This window comes from Pygocentrus nattereri, chromosome 10, assembly GCF_015220715.1.
Source record: "Pygocentrus nattereri isolate fPygNat1 chromosome 10, fPygNat1.pri, whole genome shotgun sequence".
NCBI lineage: Eukaryota > Metazoa > Chordata > Actinopteri > Characiformes > Serrasalmidae > Pygocentrus > Pygocentrus nattereri.
This window is the reverse complement of record NC_051220.1, coordinates 6,912,196-6,934,896: the sequence shown is the minus strand read 5'-3', so window position 1 is coordinate 6,934,896 and position 22,701 is coordinate 6,912,196. Positions and strand designations below refer to the sequence as shown.

Below are 22,701 nucleotides of genomic sequence, written 5' to 3'. Positions count from 1 at the left end.
TAATTTATAGATCGAAATGACCTAAATGACTCTGGAAAATGTCTAGTTCCATTGACTACCATTAAAAATAATGTAAGGTTAAAGTTTTGGAGATACAAGGTTTTCTTGTGTGTGTGTGTGTGTGTGTGTGCATTAAAATGTTCACTTTGAAAAGCAACAAAATGTAATTTGACCAGGGAACCCATACATTTATATACAATATAAATAACAGAATACAATACGAATGAAACTCTTCTGTTCCTATAGGTTTTGTATAAAATGACAAAATACTACAGAATTGTTGCCACATGGCATCAACATGCAAAATTGGAAATGCCATTTTCATACCTTTATGTATTTCAAAAACATTTAGGCATAAATGGTAATTATTTTTTTTTTTCTTCAAGCCAGGAAGTTGAAAATGACCAGTGTCCAATGGCAGTGTATTGATTTACTCCCATGCATCGCAGATTGCAGTTCCACTGTCACATGCTGTTGCCACATGACAACAAATGCAAAGTACAACCCAAAAAGGCTTTTTGATCTTTTTTCAGTAATTATGCCATTTGTTCGTGTTTGTATTTCGTAATTCATGCAGTATAGGGTTAATATATCAGGTTATTGCGAACAATTAAAGAAAATCTGTGCATGTCACTCTGATGGGCAACCTGTCTGTGTACCTCTAGTAGGCCACCTGACTTTGAGGAGTTTGAGGAGAACGAGCTGACGACTGAGAGACACTCTGGCAGTTCCTTCAGATACGACACATAGTGGTCCAGAAAATCACTCTGAAAAACACAAACACGTTCATTTCACCTTGCAGAACTTTACACTTTCAAAATAGATAGTTCTTCAAGGGTTCTTTAGTAAAGACAATAGATCTATATAGAACTACAAACGTGCAAATAACCATTTGCATGCTTAAATGGTTCTTTGCATGATGAAATGCTTCGTTAGAATGACGGAGAATCTGTTCTATGGTTCTACATTATACCATTTTGAAAATGGTTCTATACAGCACCAAAAAAGTATTCTTTTACTGTTTTTTGACATCATAAGAACAGCAGAACCCTGTTTGGTGTGTACAACACATTCTCCATCAGTCTGAAAAATGACCACGCAAAGAACCCTTTAAGCATGCAAATGCTTCTTAGTGTCTTCATGGTTCTATATAGAACCATTGCCTTTACTAAAGAGCTGGACAGCTCCTTTTAGTCTGCAGAAGCACATTCATCCCAACATGTTATAACCTTAGCTTGACCCCAAAGTAACCCGGTCCTTTTGCGATGGTAGAATTCTAGAATTTGCTTTGACTGTTTTATTTTGGCTTATTGGTGGTGATTTCTGGTCAGTTTATTGGGTCAACTTGTTTTTCTAATGCAGAAAAAGTTTATAGCACCTCTTTACTGGTGAGCCTCAGAAATACGTCTCCCATGATGCCTTGCCAGTGGCTCTTCAGCACGCGCTCCTGAAGGAGGTGCAGAAGCTCCAAGTGCTGCTGGATCAGAAAGCGCAAGGAAGAGGGAAACGGCCTGAGAGTGAGAGAGAGGGGGTGGTGTGTTAGGTCCTTTAAGAATCTTGATGTCCTATTATATCAATGTTTCGCAGAACCATTACTTAGCTAGTAAAAGTATTCAGGGATGCACAATAGTATTGGAGTAATATTGGTATCTGTAGTTTATTGCTTGAAGGACCTGTGTAATAATGTCATTTACATGATTTTCCACTTATGTCAAATGCAGTTTGTCAAAACATGTTTGGGACCCAAGACTATTTTGCTACGTAATACAGTACAGAAAAAAAAAGTAGTGCAACTAATAGCCAGTGATTTGTTTTTTTCTATAAAGCTGCCTTGTGACAACACCTGTTGCAAAAAGCGCTATATAAATAAACCTTGACTTGACTTTGACTTGATTTGCTGTAAATTTAAACTGATATTTTTTACAGTGTGAGAATAAATAAGCTCTACAGAAAAATGCCCAGTAATTAGAGCATGAGTGCATGCATAATATAAGCCCCTCCCACCTCCCCACCCACTTTACTCTGAAAGGTTCATGGTCGTTGACAACGATTTCCACAAAAGATGGCAAATGAGAGATGTTCAGAAGAGAAGGAGGCGAAACAATTTTAAATTTCAAATTTTCAAATTTGAAATTTTCGTTACACCCTGTGCATGCGTGTAGTTCTGAGTGTGTTACCGTTTATCTTTTAGGTTGTTTTCACAGCCGTTGAAGCTGATGTTGGCCTTCAGCAGCAGAGAAAGATACGAAACGTACACTCTCTCAGACTCCAACAGCTCTAAAGCAGCCATCTGCCTTCGACCTGCACAAACACATATGTATACATGTATATATATATATAACTTTTAATTAGACCCCTTTGGGATGAGTTGGAGTGTCCAGAACTCATCATCCAACATTAGTGCCTGACCTCACTAATGCGCTTGTGGCTGAATCTACTCAGGCTTTAGCAGAGCTCAGTAACACTGAGGTTAATAACTGATCATCACATTGATTTATCGGTCTACTCAGGCTTTAGCAGAGCTCAGTAACACTGAGATTAATAACTGATCATCACATTGATTTATCAGTCTACTCAGGCTTTAGCAGAGCTCAGTAACACTGAGGTTAATAACTGATCATCACATTGATTTATCAGTCTACTCAGGCTTTAGCAGAGCTCAGTATCACTGAGATTAATAACTGATCGTCACATTGATTTATCAGTCTACTCAGGCTTTAGCAGAAGTCAGTAACACTGAGATTAATAACTGATCATCACATTGATTTATCTGTCTACTCAGGCTTTAGCAGAGCTCAGTAACACTGAGATTAATAACTGATCATCACATTGATTTATCAGTCTACTCAGGCTTTAGCAGAGCTCAGTAACACTGAGGTTAATAACTGATCATCACATTTATTTATCAGTCCACTCAGGCTTTAGCAGAGGTCAGTAACACTGAGATTAATAGCTGTTCACATTGATTTATCTGTCTACTCAGGCTTTAGCAGAGCTCAGTACCGATGAGTGACTATTCAAGAATGTAAGATGATTTGGTTATCAGCTTTTGCAGGTTGGAAAACTTGGTTTCGCCTTTCAAAACCTCCTCTGTAGAAATGTAAAATGTAGATTATCACGTAATTGCTTTGTTCATACCAACATGTCTTTATGCAGTTCTGTCATCATGAAACAACATGGAATTTGATATGTTGAAAAGGGGCTATATAAATAAGTTTGATGGATTGATTGACTTCAGCGTTTCTCTAGTTTTATATTGTATTACTCGTCCCACTGTAATTTACAGATTGAGTTTCTGGAATTATGTTTATTTGTAATTTATTATCATATATATTTCTTATTTTATGTGCCTTGGAGGTAGCACATGCTAGCCTTCCCTTCACCCTTCCTGCTAGATAGCACTGCAGGATTTGGTGAGACCTAACTAGGGGGAAAAAGTGGATGAAGAAAAGTATGAATGTTTGACTCACTCATCTCCTGGTTGTCCTGTTCTGTCAGGTCTCTGCTGTCTTTCCTTTCTCTCCACACTGGAGATCTGGAGCGATTCCTCAACGAATCCTGCTCAGAGTTAGAGTCTATAACACACAGCGTTACAACCGCACTCTCTTACTGAAATGTCCAGTCCAGAAGCCCACTCTGAATCCAAAAGGACCCCACATCTTGTGTCAGTGCCTACTTTAAACATACCCTCAGCAACTTTGCCTCAACACTCGGATGTGCATCACATCTATGTTACACAAGTGGCCTCTCACAGTACAAATAGGACAGTAAGGAGCAGATTATGAAATTGACATGCATTGGCCCTCAGCTAGGTTGGCTTCAGTGAGATAATGAGATTGACAGGCAAAATTTGCAATGCAAAGCATTTTTTCAACGTTCAAATATAAATTAATTCTGTGAATAACTGCTTTGTCTGACTATAGGCTTTAATTTAGGATTGTGGTGCATTGTTGTCGCTAGCTGTGTGGCCTTTAGCTTCACTAGCTGGCTATTAGAAAGGTCCCCAGATAGCTTGCATATTTCGGCCTGCTGGCTTGATATGGTCAACATTCCACTGACTGTTTGCCACTGCTGGTCCACGCTCAGACCATCCAGATCACTGTCCTGTATACAAGGTCTAACTAGGTTTTAATCTCCTCAAACAGATTTTGAATGTGGAAAGCCTTTTATTTTGAAAAATGAACTAAGACAATTATTACTGTTGTATATCTGGTTTTCTTTATATTACTGTTGAATTTTTTACTCACCTATATTACAAAGGGTAATGAAAGAAAGAAAAAAGTAAAGTGGCATTTTGTCTAACACCTTTTTTTGCTTAGCCTCCAGTAGTCCACCAGCTTTGCTGTCAGTGGGCAAACATACTGAACATAGCAAATGAAAGGTTACAGTTCATTTTAAAGGATTTTACTGCTGTAAGCAGTTTCTGTGGCATTTTTCTGGGTATGACCCAAGCATATATCAACACTCTGCTGACTGCATGTCACTCATCGTCCACCTTCACACCACCTACATTACTGTTCTGCATACAGGGTCTAACTCAGGGGTCAGCAACATGAGCTCTGGAGCCACATGCAGCTCTTTTACTGCCCTGTTGCGGCTCCACAGCACAATTAGACTTTGTAGGTAAAAATAAAATAATCATTTGCAGTAAAATAAAGCTCTGCTGATCGTTCAACCCAGTTTTAACAATAAATGGTCTTAAATGCTGGAGTTAATGTAAAACTGCCAATTCACTCTTTTACTCTGAAGGTTGATCCACAGATTGCTGGTCACATAGCAATGCAGACAACAATCTTGCCTAGCTGGTAGCTAACCTAAAATTAAAGCGACAGATATAAGATGAACATCAATGATTTGGACTTATTTACATTTATAATCACTCCAGCTGGTTTCCTGATTAAATCTGCAACAAGAAACTGCTTCATATTCACCAACTACTTATTCAAATTTTCCTGTTCCACCTTAAATGGTGCAGCAGTTACATTCTGGTGCCTCAGACACCATTTAAGGTGGAATGGGAAAATTTGAATGAGAAGCTGATTTTAAAAAATCAAACGCTGAGAGACATTTTACAAGAAACTATTCCACTTTTGCAGAAAAGTTTCCCGTTGGAGATGTGAGAAAAGCAGCTGTAGCTGAGCTAAAGCTTAAAGCAGAGCAAAGGAAGTTTGTGCTTTTGCTTTATATTTTTCATCCTGTACTAGTACATTAGTACAGGCCGAGACATAGTTACAGCCAAGATGATAAAATGGACATGAAACGTTGTGGCTTTGAAAATGGTTTGATTTTTTTGTTGAAAGGACAAAACGGCTCTTCTTAACTTTTGGGTTGCCGAAACCCTGAGATAACTAGTCTCCTCAGACTTTAAATGCACACAGCCTTTTATTTTTGAAAAGAAACCAAGACACATATTACAAACAGTTGAGCGAATATATAACAGGCCTAATATAAAATGATTTTGATGAAAAATGTTGTTGCTGACACTGTGCTAGATTGGTTACAGCTGTATAACTGGCTGTATAACTGTATATAGCTGTATAACTGGAAAAAATGAAGGAAAAATAAGTAAACTGAACAGTGAAAAGTGGCATTTCGTCTAACACTCTACCTAACCACCAGTGGGCCAGCCAGAAAACGCTAAAGGAAATCCAGTGGGCCAATAGTGGCCTGCTATATTCTTGCTGGGGAGCTCGATGGACACCCTTCACTTGAGCTAATACAGTAACGGAACGACCCTTAAGGTGCACTCAGGGATGCACCGGGGCTAAAGATGAGGCCAAGTGGAAAAGGACTGATTGATAATTATATACTCACTCTGACTGGCTGGCAGGCTGCTGATGTAATGCTGAATAAGGCTCAGTTCTGTTTGGCTGCAGAGAGGGGTGTGGCCATCAGTTGACCCCTCTCCCCTGGAGAATTTTCTACCAATCACACAAATCAGAGATTCAGTCAGGGCTGAGGAAGCGTGGGTATGTGGGGTGGGGGTGGTTATGGGTGTTTGTATGTGTGTTACCTGTGTTGTGTGTTCTGCACTAACTCCACTTCTCTCTGGAGCTCTTTGTATGTGCAGCTGAGTTCAGAGATCTGAGTCAGAGCACTGCTCATATCCTCCTGCAAACATATCCATACACTCTTAAAAAGGGGTTCTTTTGTAAAGAAAATGGTTCTATATAGAACCACGAACACTCGAAGAATAATTAAACGGTTCTTTGCATCGTTAAAGCACCAATGTTGCTAATGATGCGCAGTGTTTTTAAGTGCAATTCTTCAAAAAAATGAAGAAATATTCTCTTAGGGTAATCTTATTGATTTCCTTGATATTTTCATCATTTCATCATGGAAAATTGTCATTGTTCTCTTATGTGGGCTACGTTTCAATTTATCATGTACCATAAATGAGACAAAATACATTTTGAATTTGTATTCATTGTTATTTCCATTATTTCGCTTAATCCGGTCAGTGGAGTGAAATCGAGGAAAACATCAGACCAGGCATTTAAAAAAATAGCAAACAAAAACTAGAGGTGATGGTGGAAGAACCAGCCAACAAGAAGTCCAGAAGATCTAAGCAGTGGCAGAGCAAGGCTGTAAAACATGTACTTTCTGTTTAGCAATAGTTAGACTTTCTCTGAAGGCCTAGAAGGCCCTGGGCCTTCCACCAGTTATAGCATGTTTAAGTTGCTAAGCTATGATTGGACAATCGTTAGTCAAAGGTGGGATCTAGCGAAAGGTGTGGTGTGATTGGTGTTAATTTTATAAAATTGAGTTTACTTTTGCTTCAGAGTAGCAAGTTATGGCACCATCACAGAGAAAGTAGTGGAGTAAAACGTTGTTCCAGCCAAAACTTACCAGTGACTAGAAGAGCTTGCAACGTGTGCGAGTGTGTGTACATGTGTGCACCTGGAGTGTGTTGAGAGTATTTCTCAGTGACAGGATCTTCTCGCCTGTCTCCCTCTGGCAGGCGGAGACTTTCTCCTCCAATCGTCTGTTGCTCTGCTGCAATGCTGTGACTTCCTGGACAACACCCCCAAGTCCCACCTTTAGCTCTGCCCACAGGGCCTGCAACTGCAAAAGTGGGCGTCAACAGAAGGTCAACAGAAATCAAGTTCATGAGTAAAGTACGAGTAACGCAGAGAAGGTGGCCAAAACAGAGAATGTGTAGTGAGGAGAACTGCCACTCAATAATGTCTTCTAGGTTTGTCAAACACTAGAGGGCGCTCCCGAGCAAGTTCCAAATGAATAGGCTCCTATACACCACTTAAGTTGTCATTCTGTAGTTGGAGTAATGCTCATATGAGAAACTCCTGTCTAAGGTGGATTTCTCTATGGCAAAAATCAATTAAAAAATGGTTCATGTACATTTTTCCACTGAATATCACTGGATCCTCTGAATTTTGAGGTCATTAAGAAGCTCTATTCACTAAATTGACCTCATATGACAGGCAAGTACACAAAAAACACCAAAAACAATCCAGCAAGGTAAAGCCATGTCCAGTGTGGTAGTTAATTTGACAGCAGAATAGTATGGACGGAGTAGCTGGTATTATTATATATTATACAACAGTTAGTTCTGGCCAAGCAAGCCGATTGATTGAGAAGTGTTCTGACATGTCAGGTTTGTCGACAAACACTGTATCACTCCGCTGAGACGCCGTTGCAAAAATGGATACTTTTAAGATCACATTTGACCGACAGCCGATTCAGTCAGATTCTGAAGATGAGACTACACTAAATTCCCAAACTGTCAGTGTGGAGCTGGAGAACAAACTGCTGGCTGTGCAGTGAGTGAGCGGAGCTCGTTTCTCTGACGTAGCAACAAGCTGCTTGTTTAGGAGCTATAATTTGGAGGAAGGAACTGCGAATATTATAACATTAAAAGCGGCATTCACGGCCAGGTTTAATTAATTTCTTACTTTATTTATTTATTTGTTTATTGTTGTATAAAAGCAGTAGAACACTCGAAGTTGTGATATTATTCCATGATAACACATTCCCTCTTGTGTTCTATTGCTTAAACCTAAATATAAGTTTAGTGGTAGACCTACTTCCATTGAATGTCATGTCATTGCCCAGGAGTGCTTGCTTGCTATTAGCACAGATGTATCAATGTTCATGTATTGTCTCTTTAAAAAGCTTGTAATTCAGAGGTTCCAGTGAAATCCAATTTAAAATGTACAAAACAGCAGCCAATCAGCACTCAGCAGTAGTAATGCCAATCAATCAGCACTCAGTAGCAGTAATGCTAGATAGATAGATAGATAGATAGATAGATAGATAGATAGATAGATAGATAGATAGATAGATACTTTATTGATCCCAAAGGAAATTTAGGCAGTAGCAGTAATGCTAATCAATCAGCACTCAGTAGCAGTAATGCTAATCAATCAGCACTCAGTGGCAGTAATGCCAATCAATCAGCACTCAGTACCAGTAATGCTAATCAATCAGCTCTCAGTAGCAGTAATGCTAATCAATCAGCTCTCAGTAGCAGTAATGCTAATCAATCAGCACTCAGTGGCAGTAATGCTAAACAATCAGCACTCAGTGGCAGTAATGCTAATCAATCAGCACTCAGTAGGAGTAATGCTAATCAATCAGCACTCAGTAGGAGTAATGCTAATCAATCAGAACTCAGTGGCAGTAATGCTAATCAATCAGAACTCAGTAGCAGTAATGCTAATCAATCAACACTCAGTAGCAGTAATGCTAATCAATCAGCACTCAGTAGCAGTAATGCTAATCAATCAGCACTCAGTGGCAGTAATGCTAATCAATCAGAACTCAGTGGCAGTAATGCTAATCAATCAGCTCTCAGTAGCAGTAATGCTAATCAATCAGCACTCAGTAGGAGTAATGCTAATCAATCAGCACTCAGTAGGAGTAATGCTAATCAATCAGAACTCAGTGGCAGTAATGCTAATCAATCAGAACTCAGTAGCAGTAATGCTAATCAATCAACACTCAGTAGCAGTAATGCTAATCAATCAGCACTCAGTAGCAGTAATGCTAATCAATCAGCACTCAGTGGCAGTAATGCTAATCAATCAGAACTCAGTGGCAGTAATGCTAATCAATCAGCACTCAGTAGCAGTAATGCTAATCAATCAGCACTCAGTAGCAGTAATGCTAACCAAACAACACTCAGTAGCAGTAATGCTAACCAATCAGCACTCAGTGGCAGTAATGCTAATCAATCAGCACTCAGTAGCAGTAATGCTAATCAATCAGCACTCAGTAGGAGTAATGCTAATCAATCAGCACTCAGTAGCAGTAATGCTAGTGTGCTGCTACGTGAAACCTGTCTGCTGTAGAAAAAACGGAATGATTTGAGTGTTTTCTTTGATGTTTTTGATGGAATATGGATGGAAAACGGTTGGAAACTTGTTTAATTTTTAGTTTTCAGCCGTTTTAGCCATTCACTCATATTCATTAGGGATGCCCTTTAGCATTTTACAGTCATGTTTATGATATAAAGGGAGAAACAGGAAGTGGTCAGGCCCCTTTTAACTGGCTCTGGCCGAATCTCGAAAGACTCCAAACATACCGCACTACATAGGTTTTGAAAGTCTTCCACGCTCAGATATTATGTGACACACCCAGTCGGGAGCCATGTGGGAGAGAAAAATAGACAGAAAATGAGCTGAAGTGGAAAACTAAGAGGAAAAAGCGGTGAGGAAGAGAGTGAAGCAAAACGAGTGACTGAAAGCATGAATGTGCGGATGATTAAGACATGTATGCGACATGTACTTTAATGTGATTACAGTAGCGGAGGGTCAAGCTAAATTTGGCCACAATTCGGTCACACTTTCTCCATTAAGACTTATTGTCTCTGTGATTTTAACAGCATTGGTTTGTGTGTTTGTGTCCTCAGTGACCTCAGATTTGAGCAGATAAACGAATCAATTTACTTGAATGGTGGCCTACATGACCAGCCCCTTCATAGCAACTGACACAAATCAAGCTCACGATCATGTGAAAGCCATCAGAGAGAGAGAGCAGTGGAGGAGGTGGGGGAGAAAGAGAACACTAAACAAAACTGTGGGTTTCTCTACCTGGACCATATGCAAGTCTGTGTCATCCATGTGTCCATCTGCATCTGAGAGATGAAATAGAAACATAGCACACAGTTCTTTATGAGTCTGTACTGCGGGTGAAACCCAGGGGAAATGTTATGAATGGTCAGAGCAATTGAAGGTGGTCTATATAAGCAGATGGGCTTGTGAGGCCTGCTTTGTTTTGGCTTCCGTGTTGCTACAATCAAAATAAGACATTATTTTGTGTAAGAAGTTGTTTTACTGAAGTTTTGCTTTTACTTCAAATATAGTTACTAAAGCAAGAAGCCACAAGAGGCTGTGCATTACAGCGATTTTATCACGGGGAAGGGTGTTCTTAGGCACAACACGAAGCAGAAGGGGTGGTAAAATTACAGAAATGGACAGCCTCAAGTGACTTATTGCTTTTATGTAACTGTGGCCAAAATGAAATATGCCAAAATATACAATATTAATAATAAATTATTAATAATAACCAACATAAACAAGTATTCTGCCAAGAAAAGTAGTTCCTTTAGAGTATGGTAGCGTTGCCATGGACTACTGAAGGAGGAGAACATTTGATCACCCATCACTGTACATTGCAGTCATTTCATGAACTTTTACTCTTGAACTTTTTGTCATGTAACAATGAACATATGAAAACACAGCACCATTAATGCAAACAACTTTGCTTTATAAGTAGTTTAGCACTTTATAAGTACTTTAGCAGTACTTCTTGTGCTGGGGCTGAACCTCAACTGTCTCCCTGCTCCCTACATAGTGCACTACATAGGAATTTAAATACTAGAGCCTGCACCCTAATGGTGCAAAATACAGCTAAGAAATACTCATTTGGGACTCACTTGATAAATGATGTACTATTTGGCTGTAGAGGCTAGAATTTCTAAACTTTCCTAGCTAGAACACTATTTAGGGAACACGAGTCATTGGGTTTCAGCCTGGGTTTGACACTGGGTTCTGTCTCAAACATTTTAAGTGATCCTTTTTTTAATCCCACCTCCGCATTTAACCCATCCGTGAAGTGAAACACCACATACACACTAGTGAATACACACACACTAGGGGGCAGTGAGCACACTTGCCCAGAGCAGTGGGCAGCCCTATCCACAGCACCCAGGGAGCAGTTGGGGGTTAGGTGTCTTGCTCAAGGACACCTCAGTCATGTGCTGTCGGGACCGGCAACCTTCTGGTCACAGGGCCAGCTCCCTAACCTCCAGCCCACGACTGCCCCCTCATACATTCAAGTGACATTTTAAAAACTTTAATACTACTGTTTTACAGTAAATCATACTGTAAGTGCTTTACTTCAAGCCTGTGATATTAATGATGGAGCTGTGTAGGCTGGTGGCTATCTGTTAGCCTGTCAGCTAGCTGACCAGCCTAGTTCTAGCTAAGAACATAAGTCACCAACAGGTTCTTACTACAACAGCTTTGAATGAGGCTCAGCCAATCAGATTTTAGGACCAGACCTATCTGTTATAGTTATATAGTACATTTGCCTTGTGTTTTATTTTTCACTTTTCTGTGAAATGAGAAGCACAGAATTCAACCAGCTTCTAAGCCTGAACTTGTGGTGTGGCTGCAGATTTCTTAGAGGAGCTGAAAGTGAGTCTCCTGAAAAGAATGGAAGCTGTAATAAAGACCATTTCTAAATAAATAAATAAGCATTACATAATAGGCTAATAAGACAATTTCTGAGGGGAAATAAACTGCAGAAAACGTGAGATGAATATCAATCAAATGAATTTAACTTCCACTTCACCTTCTACTTTGCCATTCTCCATGATCCACTGGAGAGTTCTAGATTCCGGCTTAATATTCCAGTATTAATTCCACTTCTACAGTCTTCTCCAGCGTCTGGAATCTTGTCTTTCTTTTTGACCACTTCTAGAAGAACCCTCACCGCTTCCCTTGAACGTCAGACGCTGTGTGGCCAAACTGAGGCCTCCAGTGGTCCAGTCGGCTCGGATCAGCTGAGCTCTAGCTTTCGTAGACCACTTTAGTCTCCCTCTCCCTCTCTCTCTCTTTCTCCTCTGTTCCACCTATCTCTTCTCCCTCTTCTGAGGCATGTGAGTCTGATGAGGCGCTGGACAAAAAGAGGCCTTGTTTTACAGTAAGTGGAGAAATGAAAGGATGAGGGAGGGGGATGAGAGAGAGAAAGAGATGCACTGCTCCTTCATAAAAAACAGATGATTCAATTTCCTCTTCAACCTTTAAGACAAATTTACCATGAACTGGAGTCACACAGATCTTCACTTCCAGGCAGATCTTCAGTCATTGCGTATTTTACTGAAGTGACTCAGAGCTGTAAAGTGTTAAAACTGTGTAAAACATCTAAATAAAAAAGTGAAGCTCGCACACCCAGCAGTAAAAATCAAGAAAAACCTCCCATGCATAAGGTTAAGATTAAGATACAAACCCTCCCAGCTCACATATTAAAGAACAACCACAAAGAATTGCTTTCCAAAGCAGTATCTGCAGTGCTTCTACACTCACTGGCCACTTTATTAGAAACCGCTACCTTGATAACCCACCTTGCTGGTGTACAGTTAGAGACTGTAGCTCATGTGCTGATACACAGTTTGTGTTAGCCGTCCTCTAGCCCTTCATTAGTGGTCAGCTTCTGACCACAAAGCTGCTCTTGTCTGGATATTTTTGGGTGGCGGTTCGCTCTCAGTGTCACTGCTGTGTTGGAAACGATCCAAAACTTACCACAAGTATATGCGTTGTTTGTTGCTGATATCTGCAACTTTTCACTTGGTTTTAGGAATACGATTTTATTAAATATAGGTAAATATTATCATCATAAATCGTAAATATTTATTTCAAGTAATCTCTTATCTGCTTTGACCTTTGGTCACCACTTTTTTAAATATGAGGCATTCTGGACATTCTTTTTATTCAAACCTTATTTACAATCAACTCAGTTTTATTAGAACTGAAGTATGAATATTTTCTATCATTGTACCCAAGATATTCATTTTATTACAACTTTATATTGGATTTTCATTTTATTATCATTTTTACTAGACCTTAAATGTGGATACAGCTTTATTTACTTCATTCTGGGTATTAATACAACCCCATTTCCAAAAAAGTTGTGGAAATAAAAACAAAATGCAATGATATGCAAATAAACTCTATATTTCATCGAAAATAGTGCAAAAACAACGGATCAAATGTTGAAACTGAGAAATGGTATTGTTTTTTGAAAACGCAAACCCAGCAGCACTGCTGTGTCTGATCCACTCATACCAGCACAACACACACTAACACACCACCACCACGTCAGTGTTACAGCAGTGCTGAGATTGATCCACCATCTAAATAGTGCCTGCTCTGTGAGGGTCCATGGGGGTCCTGACCACTGAAGAACAGGGTAAAAGGGGGTGACAAAGTATGCAGAGAAACAGATGGACTACAGTCTGTAACTGTAGAACTACAAAGTGCAGCTATACAGTAAGTGGAGCTGATAAAATGGATAATGAGCATAGAAACAAGGAGGTGGTCATCATGTTATGCCTGATTGGTGTAGTTTAACCATTTGAACAGCTGTAGATAATCTATAGGGGACTATAGAAATAAAGTGAGACCCAGAATTGTTATACGTTTATCAGCAGCCATTTATTGAAATTCCAAGCGTTTGAACAGTGCACTGACTGTAATATGGCCAAAAATTATATTAAGTTACTCTACTGAATCTTCACTGGGCTTCCCCCCTCTCTCTCTCTCTTTTCTCTCACTCTCTCTCTCTTTCCCTATGGGCAGGAAGCACTCTTCTCAGGTCTTATACAACTCCTGACTATTTACCGCAGTCATGAGCTCAGCTGCATGTGTGTGTGTGTGTTTAGGGGATGCTCAGATGCTGAACAGAAGGCGTGTTTTTCTCAGAAGGTCACAGTCTTCTCACAAATCACAGTTTCTCTCCATGAAACAAAGTTCCGATTCTTAATGAAGCACGTGTGTGTGTGTGTGTGTGTGTGTGTGTGTGCGTGTGTGTGTGCGGAAGGTCTTTCTTAAAACCATGATGGAAAGTTCTAAATCGTTTCATCACTATCTAAGATCTGAATGTTCTGCAGGCTCACATGGTAGTTGACTGTAAGTGTATTACTGTGTGGGAGTCCACTAGCTGTAATCGTTAAAGGTAGCACTGACCATGATACAGTTGACCGGTCTCACCTGCAAAATCACTGTGGATCCAGGCCGTCCCTTCAGGAACAACACGCTTAACTAGTTGTATTCTTGGATCTCTAGTCATTTATTTTTGCACTTTTGTCAAAATTTTTGTACAGTCAAAGGCTGAATGAGCAGTCATAATGTAAGTGAATATGTTCATTGCTGTGACATCACAGCTGTGATTTGGGATGGTAATCTTGTAATGAGAACTCGCCTCTGGCATTAACATCAAATTTTAGCGCTGGATTTTGCCAAAAACAAAGAAAAGCCCCCTTCAAACCCCACCCCCAAGTTTCTAGCTTGCTAAATCAAAACGAATGTGATTGCTTGACTCCACTGTCGAATCCTAAATGTTGTCGTAGCTGCATTTTTGTAGGTCTTCTTGATTTTTTGTATGCTTTGAAAACTCCAGTTACCCTTTGAATTGTGTTAAAATTTCATAATGAACGGAACAACAGAAACGGTCCAAAACTACGTGGGGAAAAAATCTTGTCCTTTCAACAAAAATCTAGCCACCTTAGGAGCCACAACATTTTTTGTCCATTTTACTAAAGTAATGTTTTACCATCTTGTCTGAAAATATGTCTCAGTGTGCTAATGTGCTAGTATAGGCTAAAATATATATATGAAATATTATATAAATTATTTAACTCAGCTATAGATACTTTTCTCGCATCTCTGGCAGGAAACTTTTACTCAAAAGTAGAAAAGTTTCTTGTAAAATGTCTCTCAATGTTCACGTTTTAACGAGGCTGAGCTTCTCGTTCTCTTCTTGTTCGACTTTTCCCGTTCCACCTTAAATCTCAGCCTGAGAATGTAACTGCTGCACTATTTAAGGAGGAAATTCTAATGAGAAGCTGACTTCAGCATCACGGCTTTTTAGTGTTTGACAGTTTCTCGTTGCAGATTAAACAAGTGCTTATAAACGATGATGACCCCTGCATTAGGCCTTCGGTTCAGCTCCTGAAGTCCTAACCAATGAGAGAGCTCACTTGGCTGTATCTACTTATATACCACAGAAAAAAAAACTGATTGGATAATTTTGTGTTTTCAGATATTTAACTACTTTGTTTCCAACCAAACACTAATAATGAAATGAATGCTTGCAGAGTGAGTTTAAAGAAAATGATCAGGTTGACTAAGAAGTAAAAAGAAAAAACAGTTACAGACATGTAATTATTTTATTTCACAGAAATTGCTAAGCTCTCCTCGAAGGCCTGGAAGGCCCTGAGGGTTTACATGAATGTTGTTTAATATAAAGGCCCAATCCCACTTCACCCCTCTCCTCTACCAGTCAGGTGTCCTGATTTTTGATGAGATTGAGGGGTAGGGCAAGGTTTTAAGGCTACAAGGCTGTCCAAATGGAGGTTTTACAGAGGCGCACTCCAAAAATTACGACAACCACTGTATAATCTTAGTTAAACGTTGTTTCAATGTATTATGACCCTTTTCTTCATAACAAGCATAAAAATGGATAGTAGTAGCTCATGTCTCTGTAGCTCGCTAAACTTCCTGTTCCACCTTAAATGGTGCAGCAGTTACATTCTGGCACCTCAGGCATCAGAACTGCTGCCTCGTTTAAGGTGGAACGGGAAAATTCAAACAAGAAGCTGGCGAATAGCTGAATTCAGCGTCATATCACTGAAGATTTAGGGTGGGTGATAATAAATCATTGCCCCCTCTTTCAAGGCACATGATGCCATAAATGTAACTAAAGCCCAGCAGCAAGGTTGCTGAACTTTACCCTCCTCTGCTATCACTGCAGGGTCGCTTACAGAGCAGCGCTAGAAGCTGTTAATGAAGTAATGTTCTTTTTATTTGAGGGTCCCATTTTGTAGGGAAGATTTCTACCACTACCCGTTATAACTCAGTTCCAAGGGGCAAGATGACACTCGAAAACAAGGGGTAGGGGTACACATAAGAAGTGGGATTGGGCCTTAGACTGTGTAGAATGGAGAATTAACGATGCAGTTTCAAAATGAGACAGAATCTCCCCCCAATTTTTAAAGTTAATAATATAAATGTATTGTACATCTCTTACGAGTTCCTCAAAAAATATTTTTTTCCCATTTTTAATGCTTTTAATGTCTTAGTTCTGCGCAATATTTTTTAAAAACTCTTACAGAATGGAAGATCAGAAGCAGCATGAAAAAAAATACCCTTTTTTCAAGACAGACAATGAGTGTTCTGTTATAAGAGGAACACATACTTACTTGTTGATCAAAGAATGCGCAGTGTCTGGAAATCAAAACAGAGCCACTGCGTTAAGGCCTCACTTCTACAGAGCTCATGCAGCATTTGTGTTACATGTTAAGCTTGAGTTTGAGTCCTGGTGCTGCTTTTCTGTGGAAGGTTCCAGTCCACACGCGTCCCTCTGAGTCAGCGAACTCGCCCTCACCTTCAAATCTGAAAAGAAACAAAAAAACATCCCACATAACCAATTACGCAGTAAACCCTCATACAGTCAGCTCTAGACACTGCCATCGTGTCCCACTGAGCTTGAGGTGAAAACATTGGTTTGGATGTAATTCAGAAACATAACGTCTTCAAACCCATAAATGGAGATCTTATGACCAATATTTAGTCAAATACAGGTCCTAAATTCTTTCTCTAAAGTGATTTCATGCTGGACAGCTGCAGGAGATGTGGAGTGAAGTGACAGTCATAACAACAGAATCAAAGATCTTGCATGTTTCTACATGAGCCAGCCTACATAAATTATCACCGCTTTACACAGTAACGTCATACAAATTACTCACTCGTAGCTTGTTGGAACAAGCAGAGAGATGCAGATTTTAAACTATCAATCCATACCACATTACTGTTTATAAATACACTATATGTCCAAACGTATGTGGACAACACCTAATTAGTGAGTTCTGATGTTCACCTATTGCTAACAGGTATATAAAATCAAGAACACAGCCATCTCCACAGACAAGCACATGCAGCAGAATGGGAGGTACTGAAGAGCTCATTGACTGTCATAGGATTCCACCTCACCACCCAAGTCAGGTTGTAAAATATCTGCCCCGCTAAATCTGCCCCTGTCAACTGTAAGTGCTTTTATTGTGTAATGGAAGTGTCTAGGAGCAATAACAGGTCAGCCATGAAACGCAAGACCACGTAAACTCATAGGCTATGTTCACACAGCAGGTAAAAGTGGCTCAAATTTCTCACCAAATCCGATTTTTTTGTTTGGCTGTTCTTATTATCTTTTAAATGTGACCTATATGCAACATTAGTCTAGAAAAATGCTTCACAGGGCTCATCCGGAGGTAAACAATGACTTCCAATGAACGCCAATCGCTCCCAGAGGGTTCAGTTTCATCTTCACCAGTGTCACAGGAACCATCATGAAGCTTCACTGACTGACAGCTGGGCTCACCACCCAGTATGTGTTTGAGCTCGCTGTAAAAAGGGCACGTTATTTGGCCACTGTCACTTCTTTGGTTTGTGTCCTCGGATTCTGTAAACTTTACTTTTAGACTTTAACTGGTCTTTGACACTGCAGCCTCGTTCTCTTCAAATATGGAGGGTTGTGGATAAGTCTCTTCTAATTGTTGTACAGAAATATGTTTATGAGGTCTCAGATGCACAAAATTATGACAAGTGTTGAGTTGGATTGATATAAAAACAGCGTGAGTTGCGAGCTGGCTGCTCAGAAAGAGTCACATTGCCGCAGATCGGATACGTATCAGATTTCAGTACCACATATGAAAGCGTCTCAAATCAGAATTACAAATGTCAGATTCAATGCGTTCTTTCCTGTTCACACTGACACACATCGAAGTCACATATGAAGAAAAAAATCTGATTTGGGCCACTTTTACCTTCTGTGTAAACATAGCCATAGAGTGGGGCTTCCGAGTGCTGTGTAAAAATCACCCATCCTTTGTTGCTTCATTCACTACAAAGTTCCAAAGTGCCTCTGGAAACAATATCAACAGAAGAGTTGTGCGTCAGGAACTTCATGAAATGGGTTTCTATGGCTGAGCAACTGCGCACAATCATGCTGCTGCTGGACTCTTATCATCTTGCAGTTTGATGGACAAATTTGGGTTTGGCAGATAACATGAGAACACTACCTACCAGAATGCATAGTGCCAACAGTAAAGTTTGGCTGAGGAGGGATAATCGGCCTTTTCAGGGTTGGGGCCCCTGAGTTCCAGTGAAGGTTAAGGTTAATGCTACAGCATATAAAGACTCTTTAGACAATTACATGCATTATGGCAACAGTTGGGGAAGAACTTTTCCTGTTTCGGCACGACTGTGACCCTGCACAAAGCGCCATCTAAAAAAACATGGTTTAATGAGTTTGGTGGCCTGCACAGAGCCCTGACCTCAACCCCACCGACAATTTACAAACTACTGAAGACATTAATGCACATTAATATGACAATACAAAACTGTCATAACTGGCAAATTTCTGACGGGCAAATTTCTAAGCTTATTGTTGGACTCAACGATGTTGTATGGAGCTGATGATGCTATAATGATGATGCCATAAGTAACTTATTAAGGTTAGTTAGGATCTAAGATGCAAGCTAAGAACATTAATAAGCGTGTAACCTGTTGTTGTTGAAACTTCCAGCGTATTTGGTCCCATCAGGAAAGGAGTACGTTCCGCTGCCATGATACATGTTCTCTCTGAACTGCCCTGCATACACCGCGCCTGAGGGGTGAGAAAGAGTCCCACTGCCATTCATCTGCAACAGACACACAGAAGACTACATTACCCAGAAGGCTGAATAGCTGATAATTGTCTTGCAAAAGTTATGCTGCACTAAACTTTCATAAATAAATAAATAAGAAGTAGTTTATTTGAGATTATTTGATAAGTTGAAATGGTTTGAGGCGAGTGTGTGATGATTCAGGCATGCAATTAGCATGAGGCTAATGCTAATGGTTAGGGTTTAATTTTCTGTTACTCGTTAGCTACATTCGCCCCATACGGAAGGTATACCAGGTAAAATAAAATGAGGCAAACTTCAGACACCAAAAATGTCCCAACTGATCGCCTACATTTCATGTAGCAGGGAAAAATGTGTACATTTGATTTTTCACTGAACTGTCGCTTTAAATGATGGAAACCGTAAACATATAAATACTCACATACCTTGTCATTGCTCCATTCTCCAGTGTACGTTGTTCCAGAGGAAGAGATCTGTGTGCCAATGCCTTGTCTAATCAACACACCATCGGGGGTACGACCGCACTCCCCCTCTACCACACACACACACACACGCACACACACACACACACACACACACACACACACACACACACACAAGCATGTGTTACTGTCTTTGTGGGGTTTCCATGGTCTTGGTCTTGCGCACACATCTCCAAAAAGTACTGCAGAAAGGTGAAAGACCACCCTTCATTTACTTCACTTCAACTCACATTTTTCAGGAGATATTTTTGAGCTCAAAGTGAAAAAAACAGGAGCTTCCAAAATTGGAGATCAAAAAATGATTAAGAGCTACAGAGAAAATGGGGCTCCTAACAACCACCTGGAAGACCTGACAGACACTAAAACTGCCCCCATCAGATAAACAGCACTTCATCTTTGACAGAGAGAGAAAATCAAGCTGCTTCAGATCTGAAAGCATCCACAGGTGCTTCTGTCCATCCTTCCACTGTGAGAAAATCATACTTTACTTTTAATGTAAGTCAAAGGAACCAGACGTTCTTTCCAAGTCATTCTAGACGGTTTCTTTTGGTCCATTCAGCATGAAATTTACAGACGCTGTAAAGGCCAACATACATTTTCAAATTATGTCAAAAACTGAAAACAACAAAAATGGACATACAAGGTTTTGCTCCGACAGCAGCGATATGTAAATGCTGCTGTGCTCCACTTTACTCAACCTTAACCTTAACCTAAGTAAACACGACCTAATCTTACTTTTTCTAATAAAACCTGTACTTGTTGCTGTTTTTGCAGCCAAATTACCCCACAACATCACAGTCTTCATGTTTTCCATTATGCTGGGACTGTTTGGTCCCCACAAAGAGATAAAAACATGCAACTACACACACACAACTCAAACTGCAACTGCACTTATTTTAACAGCACAGAACTTTTCATGAGTTTAAATTGCTATAATCCTTAAATTAGACACATGTTGCACTCACCATATTTGTCTCCATTTGGAAAAATGAATGATACTTTCAACATCTCAGGCTCTGAAACACAGAAATCTTCTCTAAATGAAACAGTTAAAGAAATCTAGACAGTGGTGGGGAGACTTAGACTGTATTACCTTTAGCCTCCTCACATTTCCCTCCCTTTTTGACTGAAAGAAGGATGTTTGAGGTCATCTAGGTGAGCGCACTAAGCTTTCAGTCTAAAATAAATCAAAGAGCTTGCTAATCTGTCTGTTATAGTTCTAGCATAGCAGCTCGACAGAGCCCCTAAAGTGACGTGATGAGTATTTTCTAATAAGGCGTGGTCACAAATTAACATTATGAGGCCACATGTAAAGTTTCTCATAACTTGTGGCCGCAATATATTAATTTGTGGCCTCGGTGTAGTTATTTGGAGCCTTAATATAGTTATTTGTAGCCTAATTAATTTGTGGCCCCAATATAGTAATTTGTGGCCTCCATATAGTAAATTGTGGCCTAAGTGTAATTATTTATTATATATTATTCAAAAAAATAATTTGTCACTCAGTATTTTAATTTGTGGCCTTAATATATTCATTTGTGGTCACGCGTTATTAAAACATTACCACCACGTCACCACAGAGGCTCCGTACTTGTCTCAGCTTCTCGAACTTTCGGAGAGGTTTTGGTTATTATAACGCGAACGTAAGATGCTGCAGTAAGTCGCTGTAAATGCCCATAAAGTCAGAGGTGTAAAGTTCAGGTCCAGAAAGTAAAAGTCCTTCCCAGGATTTTGTTCCAACTGCCTGGACAGCTCGGCTGGAGGTTTGGTCTAACTAGAGAAGCCAGGCCGTTGGAACAAAATCCTGGGAAGGATTTTTGCTTTCTGGACCTGAATTTTACACCTCTGCATTAAAGCGGATTTTCACGCTTCAGTAATGCTGAAGTATTGACAGGGATGTAACGTTACTCACCAGACATGCTGATAAACACGATACAGCAGACGATCCTCCACTAACAGCTCAGCTAAACGCATTCAGCACTTTAACACTGAGTAGATAACGTCTTAAATTCATCACCATGGCAACCGATCAACACTTTAGTCCAAGGCTCAATCTCAAATGGTTACGTATTCCCTATTCCCTATTCCCTATATAGTACACTGTTACTTCTACACTCGTAGATACGTATGATACACCCGATGTATCAGGCACGTTATATGTTGTTTCTGTATGTTATTGAGTGCCTTGACGTAAATATTTCATAATATATTTTTTATTCCTTTTGAATGAATTTGTATACATTTTGATTAATACAACACGGCGGTCTGATCCTGTCGTTGTAAACGCGTCTTTTCTGCCATCTAGTGGTTCAATAACAGCACTACATTCAAAACTCGGAAAAGTTTTATATTGTTGTTTGTTTTATTGTGCGTTTTGCTTACACGCATCTGTCTTGTTCTCCTTTTAAATAATTAATGTCACTTGGTTTTGTTTAGTCAAATTCTGTTGTTTTAAACGTGATGTTCTAGCAACTCTAGGTCCCCAAATCATGGACGTGTCTTTACTGCCGCCTAGTGTTTACTATAGGCACTACAAATCAGGCAAGCTACGTTAATAACGTTTAATAGCCAGCCAATGAGCTGCTCCGCTGGCCCATCAATCATCCCGCTCTAGCAGTAAAGCCCGCCTCCTGCTGCCTAAAACCCGTTTGCTGTAAAAAAAAGGAAATATAAAAGTAGGATTTTCTTTTTTTTTTTTGTGAAATACATCCTTCTCCTTTCTGAAATTAAAGAAACGTTCTGGGCGAGTGATTAGAAACTATTTTAACTTAGTTTTTAGCCGTTGAGCTCCATTCACTCCCATTCATTGAGGACTCACTCGCGGGCGCCCTCTGCTGTTGAACAGTCCTGTACTCGTTATAACGGGGGAAATAGGGAGCGGCCAGGCTTCCATAAACCGGCTCTGATGGTGGCGAAACGCTTTTCAACCAGTCAGCTTGTATGGTTGTGTGGTTGGTTAGCGTAGTGGGTAACACCTCTGCCTTCTACGCTGTAGACTAGGGCTCAATCCCCCCGCCTGGGTAAGCCCCCTACACTGCACCAATAAGAGTCCTTGGGCAAGACTCCTAACACCACCTTCGCCTACCTGTGTAAAACGATCAAACCGTAAGTTGGATAAGAGCGTCTGCCGAACGGTTGTATAAAGTTCAATATTTTCAGAGCTTGGAAAAATATCATGTACAATTTTTGGAGTGTGGAAACTGTAAGTGAGTAAGTAAGTAAGTAAGTAAATAAATAAATAAATAAACACTACACCTGCGGGATTGAAGCCTTTAAACGCGCTCGATAAATAAA

The 22,701-nt window shown here is 39.9% G+C and overlaps 2 protein-coding genes across 7 annotated transcripts in view; both read right to left on the bottom strand.

The window, feature by feature from the left end:
- The window catches only part of arhgef33 (Rho guanine nucleotide exchange factor (GEF) 33), a 24,422-nt gene extending 7,902 nt beyond the window's left edge, over positions 1 to 16,520 (bottom strand). Inside the window, exons 1-10 of one of the 2 annotated variants that reach the window (XM_017707771.2) lie at positions 16,445 to 16,520; positions 11,818 to 12,141; positions 10,053 to 10,096; positions 6,901 to 7,065; positions 6,014 to 6,111; positions 5,815 to 5,921; positions 3,471 to 3,575; positions 2,178 to 2,301; positions 1,379 to 1,511; positions 660 to 767 (exon numbers count right to left, since the gene is read on the bottom strand). In XM_017707771.2, coding sequence (XP_017563260.1) covers positions 660 to 767; positions 1,379 to 1,511; positions 2,178 to 2,301; positions 3,471 to 3,575; positions 5,815 to 5,921; positions 6,014 to 6,111; positions 6,901 to 7,065; positions 10,053 to 10,096; positions 11,818 to 11,839 — 906 coding nt within the window. In that variant the 5' untranslated portion in view covers positions 11,840 to 12,141; positions 16,445 to 16,520. Of the gene's footprint in view, positions 1 to 659; positions 768 to 1,378; positions 1,512 to 2,177; positions 2,302 to 3,470; positions 3,576 to 5,814; positions 5,922 to 6,013; positions 6,112 to 6,849; positions 7,066 to 10,052; positions 10,097 to 11,817; positions 12,142 to 16,444 lie in introns of those variants that run through there. The other variant, XM_017707773.2, reaches the window with a different exon arrangement.
- morn2 (MORN repeat containing 2) lies at positions 15,394 to 22,701 on the bottom strand. Of its 5 annotated transcripts, none has more exons than XM_017707841.2 (5): positions 22,663 to 22,701; positions 20,373 to 20,423; positions 19,351 to 19,457; positions 18,804 to 18,940; positions 15,394 to 16,637 (listed from the first exon to the last, which is right to left on the bottom strand). In XM_017707841.2, the coding sequence occupies exons 2-5, from the start codon at positions 20,413 to 20,415 to the stop codon at positions 16,535 to 16,537; spliced, it is 390 nt and encodes a 129-aa protein (XP_017563330.1). In that variant the 5' UTR covers positions 20,416 to 20,423; positions 22,663 to 22,701; the 3' UTR covers positions 15,394 to 16,534. The 5 variants fall into 5 exon arrangements, with proteins under 5 accessions (XP_017563330.1, XP_017563329.1, XP_017563331.1 ...); XM_017707840.2 differs by lacking the exon at positions 22,663 to 22,701 and adding an exon at positions 21,320 to 21,425; XM_017707842.2 differs by lacking the exon at positions 22,663 to 22,701 and adding an exon at positions 21,320 to 21,425 and having other exon boundaries at positions 18,804 to 18,906.